The sequence below is a fragment of the Pituophis catenifer genome, unplaced genomic scaffold, assembly GCF_029215685.1.
Source record: "Pituophis catenifer annectens isolate HBS135680 unplaced genomic scaffold, rPitCat1.0.hap2 SCAF_2, whole genome shotgun sequence".
In the NCBI taxonomy this organism is placed as follows: Eukaryota; Metazoa; Chordata; class Lepidosauria; order Squamata; family Colubridae; genus Pituophis; species Pituophis catenifer.
This window is the reverse complement of record NW_027256882.1, coordinates 204,185,603-204,208,803: the sequence shown is the minus strand read 5'-3', so window position 1 is coordinate 204,208,803 and position 23,201 is coordinate 204,185,603. Positions and strand designations below refer to the sequence as shown.

The 23,201-nt window shown below is 40.1% G+C and overlaps 1 protein-coding gene across 2 annotated transcripts in view; it reads left to right on the top strand.

Moving 5' to 3' along the window:
* Window positions 1-23,201, top strand: part of ABCA1 (ATP binding cassette subfamily A member 1) — a 129,590-nt gene that overhangs the window by 20,616 nt on the left and 85,773 nt on the right. For both annotated transcript variants that reach the window (XR_011600075.1, XM_070938540.1), the window contains exons 2-5: window positions 2,415-2,553; window positions 11,810-11,903; window positions 16,282-16,423; window positions 19,477-19,592. Coding sequence is in view for 1 of the 2 variants with exons in the window: in XM_070938540.1 (XP_070794641.1) it covers window positions 2,488-2,553; window positions 11,810-11,903; window positions 16,282-16,423; window positions 19,477-19,592 (418 nt within the window). In the remaining variant the exon portion in view is untranslated. The remainder of the gene's footprint in view (window positions 1-2,414; window positions 2,554-11,809; window positions 11,904-16,281; window positions 16,424-19,476; window positions 19,593-23,201) is intronic.

Genomic DNA, 23,201 nt, shown 5'->3' with positions numbered 1-23,201 from the left:
AAAAGCATAGGTAATAGGCACACCAATTGGATGACATAACTAGTTTTAGATTCTTATGAAAGGCCAGAAATAAATCTTTCTGGGGGATTTTTAAACAAATCCAGAATTACAAGTTTTCAGCAGTTACCAAAATGTATGCTTGCCATGAAAAAAGAAGAAAAAGAGAATCTTTTAAGCTTTAATCTTTTGCTGGATCAGTTTTGGACCTGAAGCTATGGCAGAGGTTGGGTCAGTTCTACAGAGTCTCTGCTCTTAGAAGGTCTTTTTGAATTTGTGTTTGAATTTCCATATTGTCTTTTAGAACCAGAATACGAAGCAAACAAGTATATTAGAGAACCCAACTGTAAACTGTTATCACTCCAGCTGTAGCAGAGCTTAGGACTCAGGGGCAGACAATTTATTGCAGGAGATCATTAGATAAAGTTCCCAGAATTTTCAATTAAAAGGTAAGATTCTAAAATAAACAAGGCCACACTAACTTATGGTTGTCCCAACTCAATATTGTTCAGAGTGTTGGCCTGCCAAATATCATGACATGATGGGAAACTTGCCACTTTTGGTGGATCTGATCTCTTGTAATGTCTGTGTGTGAGAGGACCAACAGAGAGAAGAATAGGGCATGAGGTGGCCCACGTTCATTGTTTAGATATACTTTTTTTTAAAAAAAGAGCTTAGCATGTACAACAGAGAACCTTCAGGGATTGACAACATATCTCACAGCCTTTACTTGGATAGTAAATAATGGAAGCAACTAATAAAACGTAGAGGAATTGAGTGTTAAAATTCAGGGTTCTTCATGAGGATTAGGGGTCTATCCCTTTGTCAAGAGTTGGGAGACCTTGAGTTTTAGTGCTGCCAGTCACTCTCTCTCAACTTCAGAAAAGAAAAAAAAAGAAACAGGAAGCTACCCCTGAAATCATACCTGTCCATGTACCTTCCAGGAGCAAAGTATATACATTTATGTGTATTTGCTAATAATTTTTTTAAAAAAGGATTTTGAAGAGCTTTCTAGAACCCTGAAGAAATATGGCTAAGAAAACTGCACAGTTTGGGGCTCATTTATGGGTGTTGAAGAAAAAAGATTTGATGCTCCTAGATTTTCATGTATAAACACGTATGAAGCAGTGGTGGGATTCAAATTATTTTACTACCAGTTCTGTGGGTGTGGTAGGCGTGGCTTGGCTTGGTGGGTGTGGCTTGGTGGGCATGGCAGGGGAAGGATACTGTAAAATCTCCATTTCCTCCTGATCAGCTGGGCCTCAGGAGGCAGAGAATAGATAGGGGTGGGCCCAATCAGAGGTGGTATTTACCAGTTCTCCGAACTACTCAAAATTTCTGCTACTGGTTCTCCAGAACTGGTCAGAACCTGCTGAATACCACCTCTGGTATGAAGTGAGACCCAAAGCTTTCTGCTTAAGGGGCAGAGTCAGAACATTGCTTTCTTTCATTGTAACTGCTCTTTAAGAGGCCAGCTGAAAAGTTTGTTGCCTCTTCACACCAATACAGCTCTGCTGAGGAGAGGAGAAAGAAAATGGGGAGCGCAAATAACTGGGAGCAGGCTGGCTCAACAATTAGCTAGAGAGAGTTGACTCCTTGTTTGGAAAGGGCAGCTCATTATCAGCTATATAATAATTGTAGGAAGAGGCATTTACGAAATTGCAGTCTCTTGTGACAGAAAGACGAGGGTGACTTTTGGTTTCACAGGCTGTGTTTGAAAAGAGAAGAAAGAGACTCTGTTTGCCTTTTGCATATAATGGAGGGATGCAGTTATCAACTAATTGAGAGTCACTGAAAACAACAGCAATAGCAGTAACGCTTAGACTTATAGACTGCTCCCTAGTGCTATACAGCAGGGGTTTCCAATCTTGGCAACTTTAAGACTTGTGGGTTTCAACTCCCAGAGTTCTCTGGGTGTTGCTAAGGTTGGAGACCCCTGCTATACAGCACTCTCTGGGTGGTCTACAGGTCTACAGAGTCAGCCTATTGGCCCCAACAATCTGGGTCCTCATTTTACCAACTGAGTCAATCTTGAGACGATCAGGACTGAATTCCTGGCTGTGGACAGAGTTAGCCTGCAATACTGCATTCTAACCGTTGTGCCACCAAAGGTCACCTCCCTTTGCTTTTGAAACAAGCAAAAGGTTTGCGGAGACAACAATGTTTTCCCATTTTTTCCTCCATCTTGAGGGTGGGAGGCAAGCACATTATTGGTTATGTAAAGGAAAAGCATCAGTGATGGTACTGCCACAAGGAGATGTTTGAGAAAAGCATTGGAGGACAATCCTGCTTTTCGTAGAATGAAGAGGGGTAAAAAAGGGGAACCAACCGTTGAAGCATCAGGGAGGACAGGTTGCTATTTAAAAGGATTTTTGGTTTTTTTTTGAGGCTGTTAATCTCTTTTCTGTTCTTTCTAGTTGATGAGCAGCCACAGAGTTTCTGCTGTGTGCTGTTGCCATCAGAGGTGCTCCTGGAGTGTACGGAGGGAAGATGGCATTCTGGACACAGCTGGGTTTGCTACTATGGAAGAATTTCACTTATAGGAGAAGGCAAACGGTAAGATCACACCATTGCTTTGTTTTGATAAAAGAGCCAACTCTGTGTTTTAAGAATTCCATAACTGGGACAATCATATTTCACTCTATCAATACACCATTTGGGCACAAATATGTAAGACTCCCATTGATCTGGTTATATTTTATGATTAAAATAGAGGGTTTATGGTAAAATAGAGGGTGGATTAGAGGGTTTATAGAAAGGAGCTGAGCCTTTATAGAAAGGAGCTGAGCCAATAAGTTCTTCAAAGAAATAAATTGTGTGTTGGATGTTAAGACAAGAAGCTGCAGTTATCTTTTACTTTCAGTAAAAGCAGATAGGAGGCAAGAAGGGCAGGGCACGGAGAAACTAGACTTGTTCTTAGTTCAACACCTAGAAAAACTGTTTTAAGAGTTCAGCTGTTGGAAATCATTTTTGCTCTGATCAGTCTAGCAAAAGAAAAGGTAAGCCCATACATAAGTTTGCTATTTCTCCATGAATGCTTTAGGGTAAAAATGGAGGCATAGTCACAAGTAGCAATAGCAATGGCAGTACAGCAATAGCACTTTGATTTATATACCATTCTATAAAGCGGTTTACAGAGTCAGAAAATTGCCCCCAACAATCTGAGTCCTGATTTTACCAACCTCAGAAGGATGGAAGGTTGAGTCAACCTTGAACCGGTCAGGATCGAACTCGAGGCTGTGGGCAGAGTTAGCCTGCAATACTGGAACCGTGTAACCACGGTTCAAGTAATACAATAGATGTGCCATACTGCTTAGCTTACACATTTTGAAACCTGTATAGGCTAAGCCTGGAAAAAGCAGAGGAATTATTACATCAATAACCCCAATCTGCTGCTTTGTGTTAATTACAACTTTGTGAATTCCACTGCTTGAATCGATTAGAAACTATGGTGCAAACTATAGATATAGAGGTCATTAGAGTGAGGAAGTCTGGCTTAAGCAGGGTATGACTTTATTACAGCAATTCTAGCAGTAATTTAAACAGAGGTGTTCAATACCTCCCATTGCTATGGCTAAGAGAGAGAGAGAGGGGGGGGGATGAATAAAATCTGCATTGCAACTACTTTAGATTCCAATATGCTAGTACAGTTTAGAAAACAGAGAGGACTTAATAGAGAAAATACTTAACACTACCTTTTTGATACTCTTCAGAATAGTACAGGAAGTCTTCCAATGCAAATCTGAATAGTGGTGTTGACAGGAACATAGCTAGGTCAAAGCAATTATCCACACTTAGTTGTTCTTGAGTCTTTTCTGACAGGTCCTTTCTGATTCATTTCCCCAGGTTCTTATAAGACTAGACATGAAAATAACGACGGTGATACTGTGCTCTTTAATTTCCCATTTACAGCGTGTACATTTGGACACTCCACAGACCTAATAATTTAGTAGTGACGTACTTGGCAATTTTATCCCATAGACTCTATTAGTAACAGTGGCTTCTTGGACTATGTTATGAGGAAAGATTTTTTAGCTCTGGGAACTAAAGTCCTTCTGGTGATCTTACATAGCATCCATTCCATACCGTTTCTGGAACACTGTTGGATTCTGTTTCAGTGACATCCTTCTCTTCCCCCAACTTTAAAATGGCCTTATTTCTTCCCCAAAAGCAGTGAGGTCATCAGATGGGCCATCAAGGTAGAGCAAAGATGACACATCTTTTTTATTTAAAGGGTCAATATGTCAGCAATGATGTCAGCAATGGCATATTGATGACCACATACTAACAGTCAGAAAGAGGAGCCAGATATAAGTTAAGACATACTGACAAAACCAACCCATGAGGCAGCCTTTATCTGAATCTTATGAAAGTTCAACAATAGTAAATGAGATGAAAAGAACTTACAATCTGACTCTCTTATTAGTCAAATCACCGCAAGGGTTGCAAGACAGGCAATGATCCAAATAGATCATATCCATAATTTAATTTCTCATTGCTTTTCAACTCATTACAGTAGTATTATTCAGCATGGCAAAGGATAAACTTTCTCTCTTCCTTTTCTTATACATAATTTTAGAGTGAATCAAACATTCTACTGAGTGAATGCAATGTACTTGAGTTCTTTTGTCTTAAAGAAGTATTAGGTGCATGTCAGAAATTGGGCAATTTTGGGGGTACATCATATACAACCTTTTAAACACAGTTTTTATTTTATGATTTTTGTCATTGTTTCTGATTATTCTCTTGCATCATATTTGTTTTTATATGTTGGTTTTATACTTTAGTTATTCTAATTATTTATGTTTATTATTCATTTGTATCCCACTTTTATTATTTTTACAAATAACTCCATGCAGCAAACATACCTATTTTTTTCCAGTGAGGTAGGCAGTGGTGGAATTCAATTTTTTTTACTACCAGTTCTGTGGGCATGGCTTGATGGGCATGGCTTGGTGGGGGTGGCAGGGAAAGGATACTGCAAAATTTCCATTCCCATCCCACTCCAGAGGAAGGATACTGCAAAATCTCCATTCCCTCCCCACTCCTGGGGGAAGGATATTGCAAAATCTCCATTCCCACCCCACTCTTGGACCAGCCAGAGGTGGTATTTGCTGGTTCTCCGAACTACTCAAAATTTCCGCTACCGGTTCTCCAGAACCTGTCAGAACCTGCTGAATTTCACCTGTGGAGGTAGGTTGAGCTGAGAAACAGAGAGTGACTGGCCCAAAGTCACCCATCTGGTTTTCATGGCTACGGTGGAAACTCACAGTTTTCCACTTTCTAGCCTTAACCACTAGATGAAACTCTTTGGCACTATATTAGTTTGATTTTAGTTTGGGCAGAAAGATAGTAAATTCATCAAGCTTCCCAAACTACAGCTGTATAGGATTATATTCCCCCATCACCTCAAAAATAATACGTTGCATGTGATGGGTACTGTAGTCCAACCTAGCTGGAGGGGCATAATGCTGATTAGTGCTTGGATTAAGTCCACTGTAAGTCTTTTGTCTCTGTTCCTTATTCTGCTAACAAGAGCACAAATAACTTGAACTGTCAATCTGCACAGTGAGCCAGGTTTTTAGGGATCGTGGGTATCTGCAGCAAGAGGGACAGGGCCGGGATGGGTCAAATAACAAAGTAGGTATCACTGTGTCATGATGAAAACTATGTGGCTTGCATACTTGGGTGCAGCACTGGAATTCAAATATGAGAGCCCAGCTGACCTGACATTATCTTCACCCTATTGTGGTTTGTGCCAAATATTTATGTAAGGGACATAGAATTGGGTATATAATATAATGAATGAAGGATGTCAGAGCCTCCAAAATCCAGTGGACCCACTAATTGAAATATATATATATATATATATATATATATATATATATATATATATATATACACATACATATATACATATACATATACATATACATATACGTATACGTATACGTATACGTATACATATACATATACATATATATATATATATATATATATATATATATATATATATATATATATACAACATTAGGAAGATGAAGGCTTAGAGAAAGTTCACCTACATTTACCCCATTCATTCTGCCCTGCAAAAATATATGTGGAATGGCCTCCACTTGTAATATATTTGCTGCAGGTTGGAGTCAGCAGTTTTGCCCATGGCTTTAGTCCATCAAAAACCTCTCTGAAGATAGATGGTAGCCCGTACTTTGCTACTTAAGTTTCCCACAACAGTAATCAGCTTCTTAGAGAGCTCTCCAGTTTTGAACTGATAAATGAGTAAGAAATGATGTTAGATTACAGTGAAGTATACTGTACAGGCCTATTTGCTTAATGTTTTTGAAGCTGCTTTCTCCCCGGAGGATTTGGCCAGAACCTAATTGGTCCTGGATGCCTTCCAGCAGTGCGGATGTAACTCTTGAGCTGCACACGTCAAGCTAAGCTCGGTATGTGCCTTTCATACTGCTTCCTTCAGCCACCATAGTTTGAAGAAGTGACAGGGAAGGAAATGCAGGCCAAGCTGTTTACTTGAGAGATTCTGATAGGAAAATCATGTTCAAACATCTCTTTAATAAGAAATTCATATCACATTGCTGCATTGGTAGTTGATTTTGGAATAATAAGACTTACTAACATTCTATTAAATAAATATTACATTAAACAGAATATTGGAATGTGGAGTACCCTTTATTTAGGATACTAGCTGCTCAATTTTCTTTCCTTTATTCTCTTCTGGCTTCTTTGTTTTCCCATCTTAATTTCAAATACCATTGACTCTAAACATCTTTATTTTTATTGACTAGTTTTGGAGAATTCTACTTCCCCTGCACTTAATTTTTATGTTGTTTCAGCTCATTGGGGTTTATTTTAATAACACTTTCAAAAATCTCAAAGCTAACAATGTTAAGATTTTTCTATACTAAGGTGACCAGATTTTGACATTGGTAAAGAGGGACATTGTGGGTGTGGCTTATTTTGTGGGCGTGGCTAGCTGGTCATGTGACTGGGTGGGCGTGGCTAGCTGGTCATGTGACCGGGTGGCCATGGCTATGTGTATAGGGTAAGGTGAACAGATTTTAACATTGGTAAGAAGGACACCATTGTGGGCGTGACTTATTGTGTGGGCGTGGCTTGGAGGCCATGTGACTGGGTGGGCGTGGCTAGCTGGTCATGTGACCGGGTGGCCATGGCTATGTGTATAGGGACTACTCAGAGGGCTGAAAAGTCATTTCTGACAGGTCCTCACACTTTTGACTGGTCCTCACACTTATGACCATCCTCACATTTATGCCCGTGCAGTATTCTTAACAACCATGTCACTCATTTCACAACTGCTTCTCTTCACCATGGTGACAAGATAGGGCAAAAACGTAAAATGTGAGGACAGTCGTAAGTTCGAGGACTGGTCAAAAGTGTGAAGACCAGTCAAAAATAACTTTTTCAGCCCTCTGAGTAGTCCATATGCACAAAAGGACTAACCAGAGGGCTGAAAAAATCATTTCTGACAGGTCCTCGCACTTTTGACTGGTCCTCACACTTATGACCATCCTCACATTTATGCCCGTGCAGCATTCTTAACAACCATGTCACTCATTTCACAACTGCTTCTCTTCACCATGATGACAAGATAGGGCAAAAATGTAAAATGTGAGGACTGTCGTAAGTTTGAGGACTGGACAAAAGTGCGAGGATCAATCAAAAATAACTTTTTCAGCCCTCTGAGTAGTCCATATGCACAAAAGGACTAACCAGAGGGCTGAAAAAAGTCATTTCTGACAGGTCCTCGCACTTTTGACTGGTCCTCACACTTATGACCATCCTCACATTTATGCCCATGCAGCATCCTTAACAACCATGTCACTCATTTCACAACTGCTTCTCTTCACCATGGTGATAAGATAGGGCAAAAAACATAAAATGTGAAGACAGTCGTAAGTTCAATGACTGGTCAAAAGTGCGAGGACCAGTCAAAAATAACTTTTTCAGCCCTCTGAGTAGTCCATATGCATAAAAGGATACAGCAATAGAGAGGGATGAAGGAAGGGAAGGGAAATTAGAGTAGGAGTGAGGGTAAGAGGGGGAGGAAGAGAGGAGAAGGAGAAAGGAAGAGGAAGTAGGGAGGAGAAGAAGAGGGGGGGAAGAGAAAGTAAGAAGGAAAGAAAAGAGAGAGGTGGTAGGTTTGAGGAGAAAGATTGCTGTACAATAAAAAAGATGAAAGGGAAGAAAGCCAACCCCAAACAAATATAAAGATATTAAGATAAAGAATGAATGGTTAAACTTTAAAGAATAAAAGAGAACAAATATGAATAAATAGCAGTAATTAGAAACACACATACAAACATACAATTTATTTTCTTTGAACAGAGTATTTGGCCGGTTCACAAATTTAAACAGTGTTTAGTCACTTCAATTAAATTTACAATTTCTATATTTCCTTTTTGCCATATTTATTCCTCATCTATTTTTTTTAAAAAACCAATATTACCCTTCATCCTCATCTCTAATCTTAATCAAATTCAATTTTTCCCTTCTATTCTATATTATACCCCTTTCCATTGTCATCTATTTTTATATCCATCCTCACATTGTTTAATTATGTAATTATGTAATACAGTTGTTTAATACAAATTCAACATTTTAATATAAATCAATTAGTTATAAAACTATCCTTTTTGTATATTAATCAATATGAACATGAATATTCCAATTATTTCCATGCAATCCAATTTCTTACAAATCAATTAATTATATTTACCAATAATAATAAACCAAATAATTTCCCCCATATATTCCTCTGAACCACAACTTAAACATTTCTGCTTTCAACACAATATACAATTAATAGTATCTCAATTCAATTATTACAATTCCCTAGTTAAATACAGCTTTTTTTTCTTTTGTGTTTTAAAATCTTGAACTCTCCTCCTAAATTTCCCATTGTTTGCAGTTTTTCACCTACCTTTTTTGGGGAGGAAAAATAAAAATAAAAATAAATCTCTCTCTGCCTCATTTTGTCACGTTCCACCAAAGATCCTGGTTTCGGTTTCGTTTCTGCAGCTTAGCTAGGGGGAAAAAAAACTGCTTCAGGAACTCTTTACACTGATTGCCTGTAGGGCGGCCCTTTGAAGCCCCGGGCAAGAGTTTAAACAGTTTTTTTTTCTTCTAGCCATCAGCTGGGGCTCAAGAGGCAGCGGGACTGAGGAGGCAGAATGAAAAATCGGGACTTTTTTGAAACGCCGCGGGACGCGGGACAAATTGCTAAAAAGCGGGACTGTCCCGCCAAAAGCGGGACGTCTGGTCACCTTATTCTATACCCTTGTTTAACAACAGTAGATTGGGTGGTTGCCGTAATGAATTTGGATCTGGATATGGGCCCAATATCTGAAGATATTTTGAGAAGAATTTCCTCAATTTGATTACAAATTGGCCAATTTGCCTTGCAAGACAGAACTGTACTAATTGTAGAAGCAAAGACTGCTGATCCCCAGTTGTGAAAAGTGGATTAAGTTCCACGATTTCTACATCATCTGGGATACATAATTGGCAAAAGATTTTGCACCAATGAATGTAATGTTTCAGGATGAGATTTGTTTACAGTTTAGATTTTGCTGACTTACTGTAACATCGTCAGAGCTTGGATCTATGCTAAATGTCAATTATCTAATTTTAGATCCTCATCTTCATGCTCTAGTCTACATAGACATTGAACAACACAGTTCTTTCACCAACATGCCCACCATGGATAGTCAGTGTGTGTGGCTGATCTGATGAAGAATTTACTTTGCATGAAAATAGTTGATTTAGCATTCTGAATCTTTGAAAACATTTTCCGAAGAAATGTTTTTCAGAAACATTTTCAGAAATTACATAAGTAGGTGGAGGATTATGGAAGGGCTGCTGCAAAAGTTTCCTCCAGTGCGTTTATATATAAATTTTCCATTTGGAATAATCATTTGGCATATACAGAAATCAGATATGTTTACATTCCATTATGTCACGGCATAATGACAGGGACTCCTCAGCCATCAGCCAGGCAGTGTCGGCTGGCGACCCCCAGGGGGAGGGCCTTCTCTGTGGCAGCACCTGCCCTCTGGAACAACTTGCCCCCGGAGATACGCATGATACCAGATCTCCGGGCTTTTTGCCGTGCCCTAAAAACTTTTCTTTTCCACCAAGCAGGGCTGGCGTAACCCCCCCCCCTTTTTTTTTTGAGATGTTAGATTTTAATTGTCTATGGGTTTTAGTTGGGATGTTTTAAATTTTGGGCCAAAGTGTGTAATTCTTTTAACAAATTTTAAATTTTGTATTGGGATGTTTTTTATTTTGGCTGTGCACCGCCCTGAGTCCAGTAGGAGAAGGGCAGTATACAAATTTAATAAAATAAATAAAATAAATAAATGTCACACGGAGAGGATTGGCATTCCAAAGGTTCATTAATACATTTGATTCACAGCCTGGATAATTTAATTTCCTTGTATTGTTGCGAGGTAACTGAGTCTAGACCAGCCTTACCTAGCCTGTCCATTTTGAGGTAGCTGGATTACAACTATAATAACTGACTATTCTTTCCAGAATGATAGCTAAAGTTTTGTGTGTATGTGTTATAAATACATGTAAATATATGCATATTTACAAAGGACTCCAAAATTATTTTTGAAAATAGACTTCAGTCAGACACCTGCACAAAAGGAGAAAAATGTTTGCAAAGAAGAGTCTGAAAAATAACAGATAATATTGAAACCTGCCTACAAAAGATCAAACACTATTCAGAGTTGGAAACAAAATAGCATGTGCTGGTTGTTTGATTTTTCGTTATATAATAAGTGCATAAGGTGAAAAATCCCCTGACATTTGGGAAACTTATGAAAAATGAAGGCTGCATTGAGAAAATTTACATAAGGTATCTTACAGGCATTAAACTTCAGTATATATTTACATTTTGGGGGAAATTGCATATGAAAGTTCAATTTAAGAGGGAAAATATGAATGAATAATGGGTATGGGCTGGAAACAAACCTTCCTCCATCTCATCCCATTCCTTGCTTAGTAGACAGGAATGCAGTAAAATTATTGCTTCATGAATTAATACAGGTAGTCCTCGACTTACAACAGTTCATTTAATGACCGATCAACATTACCATGGCACTTAAAAAAGTGACATATGGCCATTTTTCACACTTATGACCATTGCAGCGTCCCTATGGTCACATGTTCAAAATTCAGATGCTTGGCAGCTGGTTCATATTTATGACCATTGCAATGTCCCTGGGTCATGTGATCCGCTTTTGTGACCTTCTGACAAGCAAAATCAATGGGGAAGTCAGGTTCACTTAACAACCGTGTTACTAATTTAACAATTGAAATGATTCACTTAACAACAGTGGCAAGAAAAGTCGTAAAATGGGGCAAAATTCACTTAACAAATGTTACATTTAGCAACTTACATTTTGGGCTCAATTGTGGTCATAAGTCGAGGACTACCTGTAGTCCAATTGGTCCAGGCGCATCAGGAAGGCACTGAATTGGGAAAAGCTACACCAAAGAGCAATCTTTTGTTCATAGAAGTTTTTTTTAAAAAAATCATACTTATGTCTACTTTTGTTTTCATTTGCTTCATCATACCAAGTATGTTAGTTAGTTTAGTTTACTTTATTGATTCACATATCAAAATGCAGAGTTCCAGACACAAATTATTACTAAAATCCGATAAAAACAATTTAAAATGGAATTGGATAAAATACAATTTAAAATGAAATTGATCATACCAAGTATGGATACTTAGTAATCTGCTGTTTCTCCTCTTCTCTTCCAGGTCCAACTACTGATCGAAATCACTTGGCCATTGTTTATCTTCTTTATTCTGATGTCTGTGAGAGTGTCTTATCCACCTTATGAACAACATGAATGTAAGTTTTAAAAATGCCTGAGTTCTTGGGCTTCAGCTTTGGTGAAGGAGGAGTAAGTGAGAGGCAGATTGCATAAGGACTGAATTATTTCTGGCCTAGAAAGATGGAAGATAACAGGCCTGACAAAGGTTTGGGCCATCAGAGCAGTCTGTACTTGATCTTCAGACAGATAGCAAGGTTCTTCAGATTTGCATATGGCCACAACAGCTCAAATTAGAGTTTTTATTGCAATTCATTTCTGATGTCAACAAATGCCATTGCTAAAGTTGCTCTGGCTTGACCACTATTAAGATTATAAAAACTCTTGCTAACATAACCCTGAAGGTTTCCTTATAGCCTTGTGTTTAGTAGTACAATCCTAACCCTACGATGATTCCTTATTGGAGTGGTTCTCAAACATTTTGGTCTCAGGGCCTCTTTACATTCTTAAAAAGCATTGAAGACTTCAAAGAGCTTTGGTTTATATGGGTTATATCTATCAATATCGACTACATTAGAAATTAAAACTGAGAAATTTTAAAATATTTGTCTTTGCAGACCCCCTGAAAGGGTCTCAGAGATTCCCAGGAGTCTTCAGACCACACTTTCTGAACCACTGCTTTAAAATGATTTCTTTCACACCTTCACATATTATTTAAACAACAGAGCTGTGTTATTACCTGTAGCTATTTTGATGGATGTTTTTATTAATAAAAACTGTTGGCAAATAACAAATTAGTCTTACACAACAGAGAAATCCTAGGCATACAACAATGTGGGATATTTAATTGGCCTTAAACTCTTGTATATACATACCAGTGGTGAAATCTAAAATTACTACTGGTTCTGTGGGCGTGGCTTGGTGGTGGTGGGGGTAATGTGACTAGGTGGGTGTGGCCAATTTTTTTTTAAAACGTTTAAAACCATTTTTTCTACAACCTCTTCAGCGAAAAATGCTTTCAAAAAGCCTCTGCCGATCAGGCAACCCGGCTGGGATCGTCAGAGGCATTTAAAAGAAAAAAACCCTTTGGCCGAAGAGATTGTAGAAAAAATGCTTTTAAAAGTAAAAAAAAAAAAAGGCTCTGATGATTGTGCGGCTCAGCTGGGCATAGGGGTGGGGGGCAGGGATTTTTGCTACCGGTTCTCCGAACCACCCGCCTCCATCGCTACAGGAGCATTTCACCCCTGATACATATTTATGAAGTAAAACTAATGGACTTCAACAGGATTTATTTCCTGACATAGATGACCATACAATCATGTGTGTTTCTATGTTTCACATGGAAACATACATGATTGCTGGGTTGATATATATAAAAAGAAAGAATGCTACTCTATGTTCAGTAATAAGCTGCATTGTGTATCAGAGGCTAAAAGTGCTCATAATTTGTTGGGCGAGAATGCACTTAGCTCACATCAAACTAACAAGTTTTTTCAGGACAGCTGAAGGAAGTTTGAGAATGGGATCAGTTCCTGAAACACAGAAACTTGTTCAATGTGTTCCTAGTTAGCTCTACTCAAACAGGATTTCCTTTTTCAAAAAATAGCAACCCTGTGGTATATTTCTCCATAATAATTCAAACTTCATTGGCTGGTTATAGAGAAGGGATTTCAACAGAGATAACTAGACCTGATGAAATCTCTCTTGCATAGCTTTTAATATTAATATACAGTAGTAAGTCAGTTAAGATGTCCAACTGAAGCCAGAAAAAACTAGGCTGAATTTCATCCTTGAGCATGGAAACTCACTATCAATCAAATCTCTTTATGGTCATTGACCAGCATAAGAAGGAGGGAATACAAACAATTGGTAATTTAAAAAGCTAAACAAAACAATCAGTGTTTTTACTGCTTTATATACAGTATATATTTATTTTTGGGAAAGTCTTATTATTTTGGGGCATATGGAGCAAGACGGGGCTCCTCTTGCAGTCTTACCTGATTTCCAGCTCTGTCTCCCTAACTCTAACCTGAGGAAATGGCGGGACTGACTGTGCATGCGTTTAAATATTTTCGGGCGGGCTTTTTGGGGGGGCCCTTATTTTAGCGCATGTGCTCAAAAGCCCGATTGGGCTTATTTTCAGGGGATGTCTTATTTTCAGGGAAATAGAATATATATAAAATATATAGAATATATTCTTAGAATATATATATATATATGTTTTTCTTCTAGCCAGGTTTTCCCTATGTAACCAAGGTTTTTTTGTAGCTCCAGCTCAGTACAAAAAAAAAAAACCTTGGTTACGTAGGGAAAACCTGGCTAGAAGAAAAACACACATAAACCCTACGAAGAAGTAAGAAATATATATATATATATATATATATATATATATATATATCTATATATATATATATATATATACATATTCTAAACATATGTATTTTATATGGTCTTTCACTTTTAAAATTACTAATTTTTTGTTTCCCACCCTTCTTAGCAATAGCACTTAGACTTATATACCGCTTCACAGTGCTTTACAGCCCTCTCTAAGCGGATTACAGAGTCAGCATATTGCCGCAAACAGTCTGGGTTCTCATTTTACCAACCTCGAAAAGATGGAAGGCTGAGTCAATCTTGAGCCGGTTAGAATCGAACTGCCGAACTGCAGTCAACTGGCAGTCAGCAGAAGTAGCCTGAAGTACTGCATTCTAATCACTGCACCACCATGGCTGTTATGCTCATTTATTACCCTAATAAAGATTTGATTGGTTGATTCACTGAGGTAAATTCACCGGGTGACTGGGCCAATCACTTCTCCTACCCTATCTAACATAGTGATTGTTGTTCTAGAGAAAAATATTTGGGAAAGAAAATCTGTGTGTGCTGCCTTGATCACCTGCAGGAAAAGTGGGATATACTGGTAGTCCTTAACTTGCAATAGTTCGTTTAGTGACTGTTCAAAGTCGTAACGGCATTGAAAAAAGTGGCTTATGACTGTTTTTCACTGTTACAACCTTTGCAGCATCTCCCTGATCATGTGGCCAAAATTCAGATGCTGGGCAATCGATTCATATTTATAACCATTGCTGTGTCCCTGGGGTCATGTGATCACTTTTTTGTGACCTTCTGACAAGCAAAGTCATAGGGAAGCCAGATTTAGTTAACCACCATGTTTCTAACTTAGCAACTGCAGTGGTTCACTTAACAACTATGGCAAGAAAGGTCGTAAAATGGGGCAGAATTCGCTTAACAAATGTCTCACTTAACAACAGAAATTTGGGGTTCAATTGTGGGCTCAATTGTGGTCTTAAATTGAGGACTACTTGTAACTTTAACACATACAGGTAGGCCTGGACGTATGACCACAATTGAGCTCAGAATTTATGTTGCTAAGTGAGAAATTTGTTAAGTGAGTTTTGTCCCATTTTATGACTTTTCTTGCCACATTTGTTGTGGCAAGAATCCCTGCAGTTGTTAAATTGGTAACACGGTTGTTAAGTGAATCTGGCTTCCCCATTGACTTTGCTTGTCAGAAGGTTGCTAAAAAAGGTGTTCCCATGACCCCAGGACACTGCAACGGTCATAAATATGAACCAGTTGTCAAGCATCCAAATGTAAATGGGGATGCTGCAATGGTCATAACTGTGAAAAACGGTCATAAGTCACTTTTTTCAGTGCCGTTGTAACTTTGAACAGTCACTAAATGAAACTGTTTCAAGTCGAGGATTACCTGTCTATGGTACAAGATTCCTGTTGTCTTTTGCACCTGTTTGCCCTTTCACAATTTGCCTATTTGCTGCATATGTTATAAGCAGGGGTGAAATGTAAAATTTGTTACTACCGGTTCTGTGGGTGTGGGCGTGGGTGGGTGGGGGGTGTTAATGTGACTGGGTGGGCGTGGCCAACTTTTTTTTTTTTTTTTAACTTTTCAAAGCATTTTTTCTAATGCTTTGAAAAGCCTCTGCCGATCAGGCAACTCAGCTGGGAGTTGCCAGACACTTTTCAAAGCATTTTTTTTACTACCTCTTCGGCCAAGAGGTTGCAGAAAAAAATGCTTTGAAAAGCCTCTGATGATCCCAGCTGAGCCACGTGATCATCAGAAGCTTTTTTTTTAAACTTTTAAAAGCATTTTTTCTTCGGAAGAGGTGGTAGAAAAAATGCTTTTAAAAGTTAAAAAAAAGCCTCTGATGATCGTGCCGCTCAGCTGGGCATGGTGGGGGTGGGGGTGCAGGGATTTTTGCTACCGGTTCTCTGAACCACCCGCCGCCATCGCTACCGGATTGGGTGATCCGGTCCGAACCGGGAGCATTTCATCCCTGGTTATAAGCCTTTGTTTCTTGTTGCCGTGTATCATATGTGTTTGAAGACTGTTTGGGTGGGGGAGGCATAACCTCAGGACAGAGGAGTTTTAAGGATGATGTCATGCAATGTCCTAAATATTTATCCTCATATTTTTAGGTCATTTTCCAAACAAGGCCATGCCTTCGGCTGGAACATTGCCCTGGGTCCAGGGGATTATCTGTAATGCCAACAATCCTTGCTTTCGTTCTCCGACACCTGGGGAGACCCCCCGCATTGTTGGCAATTTTAACGATTCTATGTGAGTATTTGCTATTTATTAAACTTTGGCCTGCCAATGTGAAGAAGACAGAACAACAATGTCTTATCACCGGTACAGGCTGTTCTTTGCTGTACTCAAGGGAAGCCTTTATCCTTTAGCACAAATGAGGAGCAAAAAGGGGGAGGTTATTGGGGGTAGAGTGAATATTATAAATAAGGAAAATGTAATGCAAGCCAAATTATCTACACCGAAAGAAAGCAAGTTACTTAGAACATCCTTTGCTTTCTACTGCTGAGGGCTACCAAGAAATTTTGGGGCTGATATCCTTTGCATAGGGAGAGAGAGCTGTTTATTGTTTGTTAGGCCCTCTAGGTAGGCCGGATCAGGAAACAGTGTTAGTTTGATCTAGTGTTTAAGGCACCTGGCTAGAAAATAGAAAACCATGAGTTTGAATCCCACCTTAGCTGTGAAAGCCAGTGACTTTGGGCCAGTTATTCTCTTTCAGTCCAACCCATTTCGCAGGGTGGTTGCTGTGGGGAAAGCAGGAGGAAGAAGGTGTGTGGAATATGCCCGCCGCCGTGAATTCTTTGTAAAAATAATAAAGGTGGGACCCAAATTAATTAATGCTACAGAACTGCCTTTATTGAGATTGACTAGTATAATTTTGCAAGTCTGTACTGAAGTGAATTAGGAAGCTTGTCTGTCTGAGTCATGTCTGAATGTTACCTCATTGTTCTAAGAAATGCTTCAGCCCCCTTGTGCTTAAGTGATGCTTCCTGTACATTTCCAACAAGGTTATCTTCCATATTCTCTATCCCATAATCCAGGTGGACATGCAGAGACCATTGCTTAATCAGAAAGACTTCAAAGAAGTCTTTCTTCCCTGATACTCATCCTGTAAATTCTTGCTTGTGGCATCAGGAAGGCTATTCCCTCTACTCTACTTCATTGGTGATCCTGGAGATAAGACATGTTGCCTTTCTCCTCTTAAGAAACAGGGAAGGGCTGTGTTTGCATGACAAGCTGAACCACCAACTAGCCAATCATATCTTCTCCTTGTTTGCTTTGCAAACCAAACCAAACCAATTCAATTAATAGATGTTTCCATGTGCTCAGAAACAACATGTAGAAGCAATTTATAAACAAGTGCTTATGGGAATATGATCGTGTTGACTTATTATTATTATTATTATTATTATTATTATTATTATTATTATTATTATTATTATTATTTATTCAATTTATTCAATTTATATACCGCCCTTCTCCTAGTGGACTCAGGGCGGTGCACAGCCAAAACTAAAATACATAACAATACAAAATTTAAAATTAATTAAAAGAATTATATACTTTGGCCCAAATTAAAACAGTGCGAATTAAAACCCATTAACAAATTAAAACTAAACAATTAATAACCATTAAAAACTAAAAAAGGGGGGCGGGGTTCACGCCAGCCCTGCTTGCTGGAAAAGAAGAGTTTTCAGGGCACGGCGAAAGACCCGAAGATCCAATATCCTTCTTATCTCCGGGGGCAAATCGTTCCAGAGGGCGGGGGCTGCCACAGAGAAGGCCCTCCCCCTGGGGGTCGCCAGCCGACATTGCCTGGCCGACGGCACCCTGAGGGGTCCCTCTCTGTGGGAGCGTACTGGTCGGTGGAAGGCTATTGGCGGCAGAAGGCGGTCCCGCAAATACCCAGGTCCTATGCCATGGAGCGCTTTAAAGGTGGTAACCAACACCTTGAAGCGCACCCGGAAGACCACTGGAAGCCAATGCAGCTCACAAAGGAGAGGTGTCACATGGGACCGACCCCTCGCTCCCATAATCCCCCGCGCGGCCGCATTCTGCACCAGTTGGAGCCTCCGGGTACTCCTCAAGGGGAGCCCCATGTAGAGAGCATTGCAGTAGTCCAGGCGGGAAGTGACGAGTGCCTGAGTGACTGTGCGTAAGGAATCCTGATCCAGAAAGGGACGCAACTGGCGAATCAGGCGGACCTGATAAAAAGCCCCCCTGGCCACGGCCATCATATGCTCTTCTAAAGACAGCCGTGCATCCAGGAGGACGCCCAAGTTGCGAGCCCTATCCGTGGGGGCCAATAACTCGCCCCCAATAGCCAGCGATGGCACCAGCTGGCTATATCGGGACACCGGAAGCCACAGCCACTCGGTCTTGGAAGGGTTGAGTCGGAGCCTGTTACTCCCCATCCAGATCCGCACGGCCTCCAGGCACTGGGACATCACTTCAAGGGCATCGTTGGGATGGCCTGGGGTGGAGATGTACAGCTGAGTATCATCAGCGTACTGATGGAACTCCACCCCAAAGCCACGGATGATCTCACCCAGCGGCTTCACATAAATGTTGAACAGAAGGGGCGAGAGGACCGACCCCTGAGGCACCCCACAAACAAGGCGCCTCGGGGTCGACCTCTGCCCCCTTGCCAACACCGACTGCGACCGGTCGGAGAGATAGGAGGAGAACCACCGCAAAACAGTGCCCCCCACTCCCAACCCCTCCAACTGGCGCAGCAGGATACCATGGTCGATGGTATCAAAAGCCGCTGAGAGATCTAACAGGACCAGGACAGAGGAACAACCCCTATCCCGAGCCCTCCAGAGATCATCCACCAACGCGACCAATGCCGTTTCCGTGCTGTGCCCAGGCCTGAAGCCGGACTGGAGCGGATCCAAATAGACAGCTTCATCCAGATACCCAGGAAGCTGTTGCGCCAGCACACTCTCAACAATCTTCGCCAAGAAGGGAAGGTTGGAGACCGGACGATAGTTAGCCAAAACAGCCGGATCCAGAGCAGGCTTCTTGAGGAGGGGCCTCACCACCGCCTCTTTCAAGGCGGATGGCAAGACACCCTCGCTCAAAGAAGCGTTGATAATACCCTGGAGCCAGCCTCGCGGAACCTCCCGGGAGGCCAGCACCAACCAGGACTTAGCAGAATAGCGCCCAATAATGTCAGACACAAAGTAAACGTGGATAAAGAAATATTTTAGGATCCATTTGGGGGATATTTGAAGCTGTCTCTCTCATGATGACTAATATTTTTTTCTCTTTTTGTTTCTTTGCTCTTACCCTCATTTCTTCAGTGTTTACCGATTGTTCAATGATGCCAAACGCTTGCTATCGTTTAGCCAGGACAGCAGCATCAAGGATGTACCGCAAGTGTTGACAAAAGTGCTGAAATTTGGGAAATTTGCCTCAGGTAAGTGAACCAAAAAAGGAACATGACGCATTTTGCAGAGATTCATGTTCATGATCTAGAACAGTGGCAGCTTTTGGAAGATGTTTGGACTTCAACTCCCAGAATTCCCCAGCTGGCATTTTTCCAAGATGGAAAAAGCTTTAGAATGGAATCAGGGCTGTATTCAAACTTCTATCCAAATGCCTGCAAGCCAAATTTTAAGCAGGAAAATCTTTGTTTCACTCTTGCAATAAAATCTTTTTGGGGGAGGACACATACAAAGTTTTGGCAGTAACTTCCAGTAAATCACTTCCCACCCTTTTACTGTTACTTTGCCCTTGAAATAATCCTGAACAGCTTGTGCATTGTCCCCATGAAAATCAATGGAGCTTCCTTGTAATAAAATTAGGATGTCTACTATCCTAATATGAAATATGTCATTATAGCTCTTTTGCAATTTTTTTTCTTTGAAATATACTTTGCATATTCCTGCCTCTATCCCATAATAGTTGGAGGGATTTGAGTGGTGGTGCATACCTGTGAATGTCTGTGGCTGCTTTTTCTAGTATAGGAGCAGTAGGGGGGAAAAATCCACAAAAATGAGATGGATGAGAAAGAAAACTCTCTCTCTTGCCAGCTGGTTACTCATTTAATTGTATGCATTTGATCTCCAGCTCTTCCCGTCTATGCAAACATCTGGGCAGAATATTTTGCTGCTTTCATTACATCTAGTTCGTTCCTCTCTTCATCTCTCCAACCCCTCTTTTCTCTAGTGTAAGAATTCAGAAGCAGTCAGGAAATCCAGGAGTGGTAGGCCTCACTGGGAAGTGAAAGATATTTGGAAGTATGTGGAAGTATTTGGAATACTGTGCCTAGTTCTGGAGACCTCACTTGAAAAAAAAATATTAATAAGATCGAGCAACAAAAATGGTACAAGGTCTGAGGGACAAATTTATCAGGAGAGATTGGAGAAACTGAATAGGTACAGCCTGAAGGACAAAAGGGAAAGGGGGAACATGATTGAAACCTTTAAATATAAAGATGAATAAGGTTTTAGAAGGCAATATTTTCAACATTAAGTGAAAATCAAGAACAAAGGGGCATAAGCTGACAGGAGAAAAGTTTAAAATAATGTTAAAAAGTATTACTTCCCAGAAAGGGTATTGGAAGCTTGGAATCAACTGCCAGTGGAGGTAGAGGGTCAATCATCAGTAACTTGAGTTTAAACATGCTTGGGATAAACACATGCCCATCATACAACAAAAATTAAAAAAAATAACTCAAAGGGCAGACTCAATGGACCACTAGGTCTTTTTCTTCTGTCAGTTTTCTTTGTTTCTATGAAACGAAAATCACTTCTAAGAATCTGCTTGTGCATTTGGGCAAGTAAATCTTTTCTGTCAAAACCTGAGTTTTCCCCACAGCTTCTCACTTTTCTCCAAATTTTAAATTAAGAATAATGTTTCTGTAGTATGACAACACAATCCTGAGGCAGCTCAAAGAAAATGTATCTGAGAAATTATAACAGACAGCCAATGGTGCATGCATTTGTGGAGAGCTTTGGAGAGGCAAGGCCAAAAGAAAGCAAATTCTCGAGCCTCCAATTTTCTTACAACGCCTCATTCAAACAGTGATTGGAAAGGAACAAGGCATTTTTTTCAGTATGGGTTGCACTTTTCTATGGACATTAAATTGGGGGGTGGACTGTTTTATTAGGAGGACTGTACGATTGCCCTGAGAGAGGGGCTTCTGGAAAAAGACACCCCTTGACACTGATTTTATTTGGCCAATATTACTCTGGCCTCATCTTAAAGCCACTTTATATTGCATATGTTGCAGCCTTGTCTATTTCGCGGCTTTCCCTTTTCTTTTGCCAAGCCCTAAGGAGAGGCTTTTGCTGACTGAGTGAGTGAGAGAGGAGGCAGTAAGTAAATCATCGTGATGGTTTTCAGAGTGGAAGAAAAAGGGACTTCAAATGCTGTTTTGTCACCTCAAGGGCTGGCACTCTACAAATGATGAGCATGCGAGCAACACTTTGAAAGCATGAGAATGTTGCATCTGACTAACAGGAATGGGTGTGTTTGTGTAAAAAGGGAGACTGTGTGAAAGATGCATTATAGGGCGAGGGCTGGAGGGGAGGGGGACCAAATGACAATGAGCTTCTCCAATTGAACTGTCTTTCCCGGAAAGATTTCCAGATGCAGAAGGCCTTCATTGGGTTGGGCAAATGGCAAAATTAAGATAATAAATAACATTGGAAAGCTGCATATTACATTTCAGTTGTCTTAGGTGCTTTATAACAATAGCGTCAGTGATATTTATTATAACCTTCTGTGCCAGGGCTCCAGGGAGAGAGGCAGAAATAAGGCTGGGAAATCATGACGTATCTCAGGCCACTTAATGGGCTTTTAGTCAAGACAAATTACGCACTTCGATTTCTCAGCGCTTACTTTTAGCTGTTGCTATTCTGCTAAGAAAAGAGTTAAACGCAGTACACCTCATAAGCTCAAAGTGACTTTTTCTGACACTAATCCTGTAAAATATATGCTGGCAAGTTAATTGGAGAAATCTGTCTATCTTTAATACGGTGAAGTAATTTGTCATTTGATATGCCTATTATTTGATGGGCTCCATATTGTGGGCATGAGTTATGGTGGACAAAAATGTGTTTGTCCTTTTAGGTTGCACTTAAATTATTTCCAGGAAAATGGGTGAGAAGCTCTTACAGCAGTGGCCAACAATTTCTAGGCTCCATCTCTGGCAAATTAAAGTATGTGCGCGTGGGCACGCACACACATACACACAGAGTACCACTTGGCAGTAATGAAAAGTATCCTTTGGGATTAGCTAACCAATTGCTGAAGAGCACAAAGGAAGTCTTGAAAATTCTCGTGGTGTTTCTGTTTCCTTGCATGAAACGGTAAAGAATGCTAATCCTTTTACCAAGTTTGGTGGGCTGTTGGTAAAGAGGTCCCCAAAAGGGAAAGACTGTCTGGGAACCCAAAAGTGCTGGAATTTCCAAGACTAGATGGAAACATGTTTTTAAGGGGAAGAAAAAAAATAGAACAAAGAACAACAGGGACTGATGGCGAAAGGGAAGGAGAACTGTCTGCTTGAAGCAAAGACAGTTGATGCGGCAATCAGAATGCAATTCCCCGATGCTTTATTTCTCAGAAAAAAAACCCTCAATTTTTAAAGAGAGTCCTCAGACCTTTGTTGATGAACTTTTCTTGCAATAGCAGCCTCCCTCCCTCCCTCCTCCTTTCACTGCCTTGCTTGCAAAGAACTTCCTGGATTTCAGTTGTACTAGGAAATTTTAGAGCAATTCCTTACCATGAAAATTATTGAAGTTTGTACGATTCTATTTTTCATATGAATATTCATCATCTTGTGCTCTGAAAGGACAGGACACAGATATGATGAAGCTTAGTCATACCACCATGTTGTTCCCCGAGCATTTTTTTTAAATCCACTATAAAGTTGGCTTGAATGAAATGTTTTTATAATACAGGGAATTGCATTTTGCTAACCCCTGAGTGAAATTGAGATATGATATTTTCTTTTGCTTTAGAGAAGAAATGTCCATGCCTCTTACAGCAGAATAAGGTCTTCTCCGTTGTTTCCCATTGG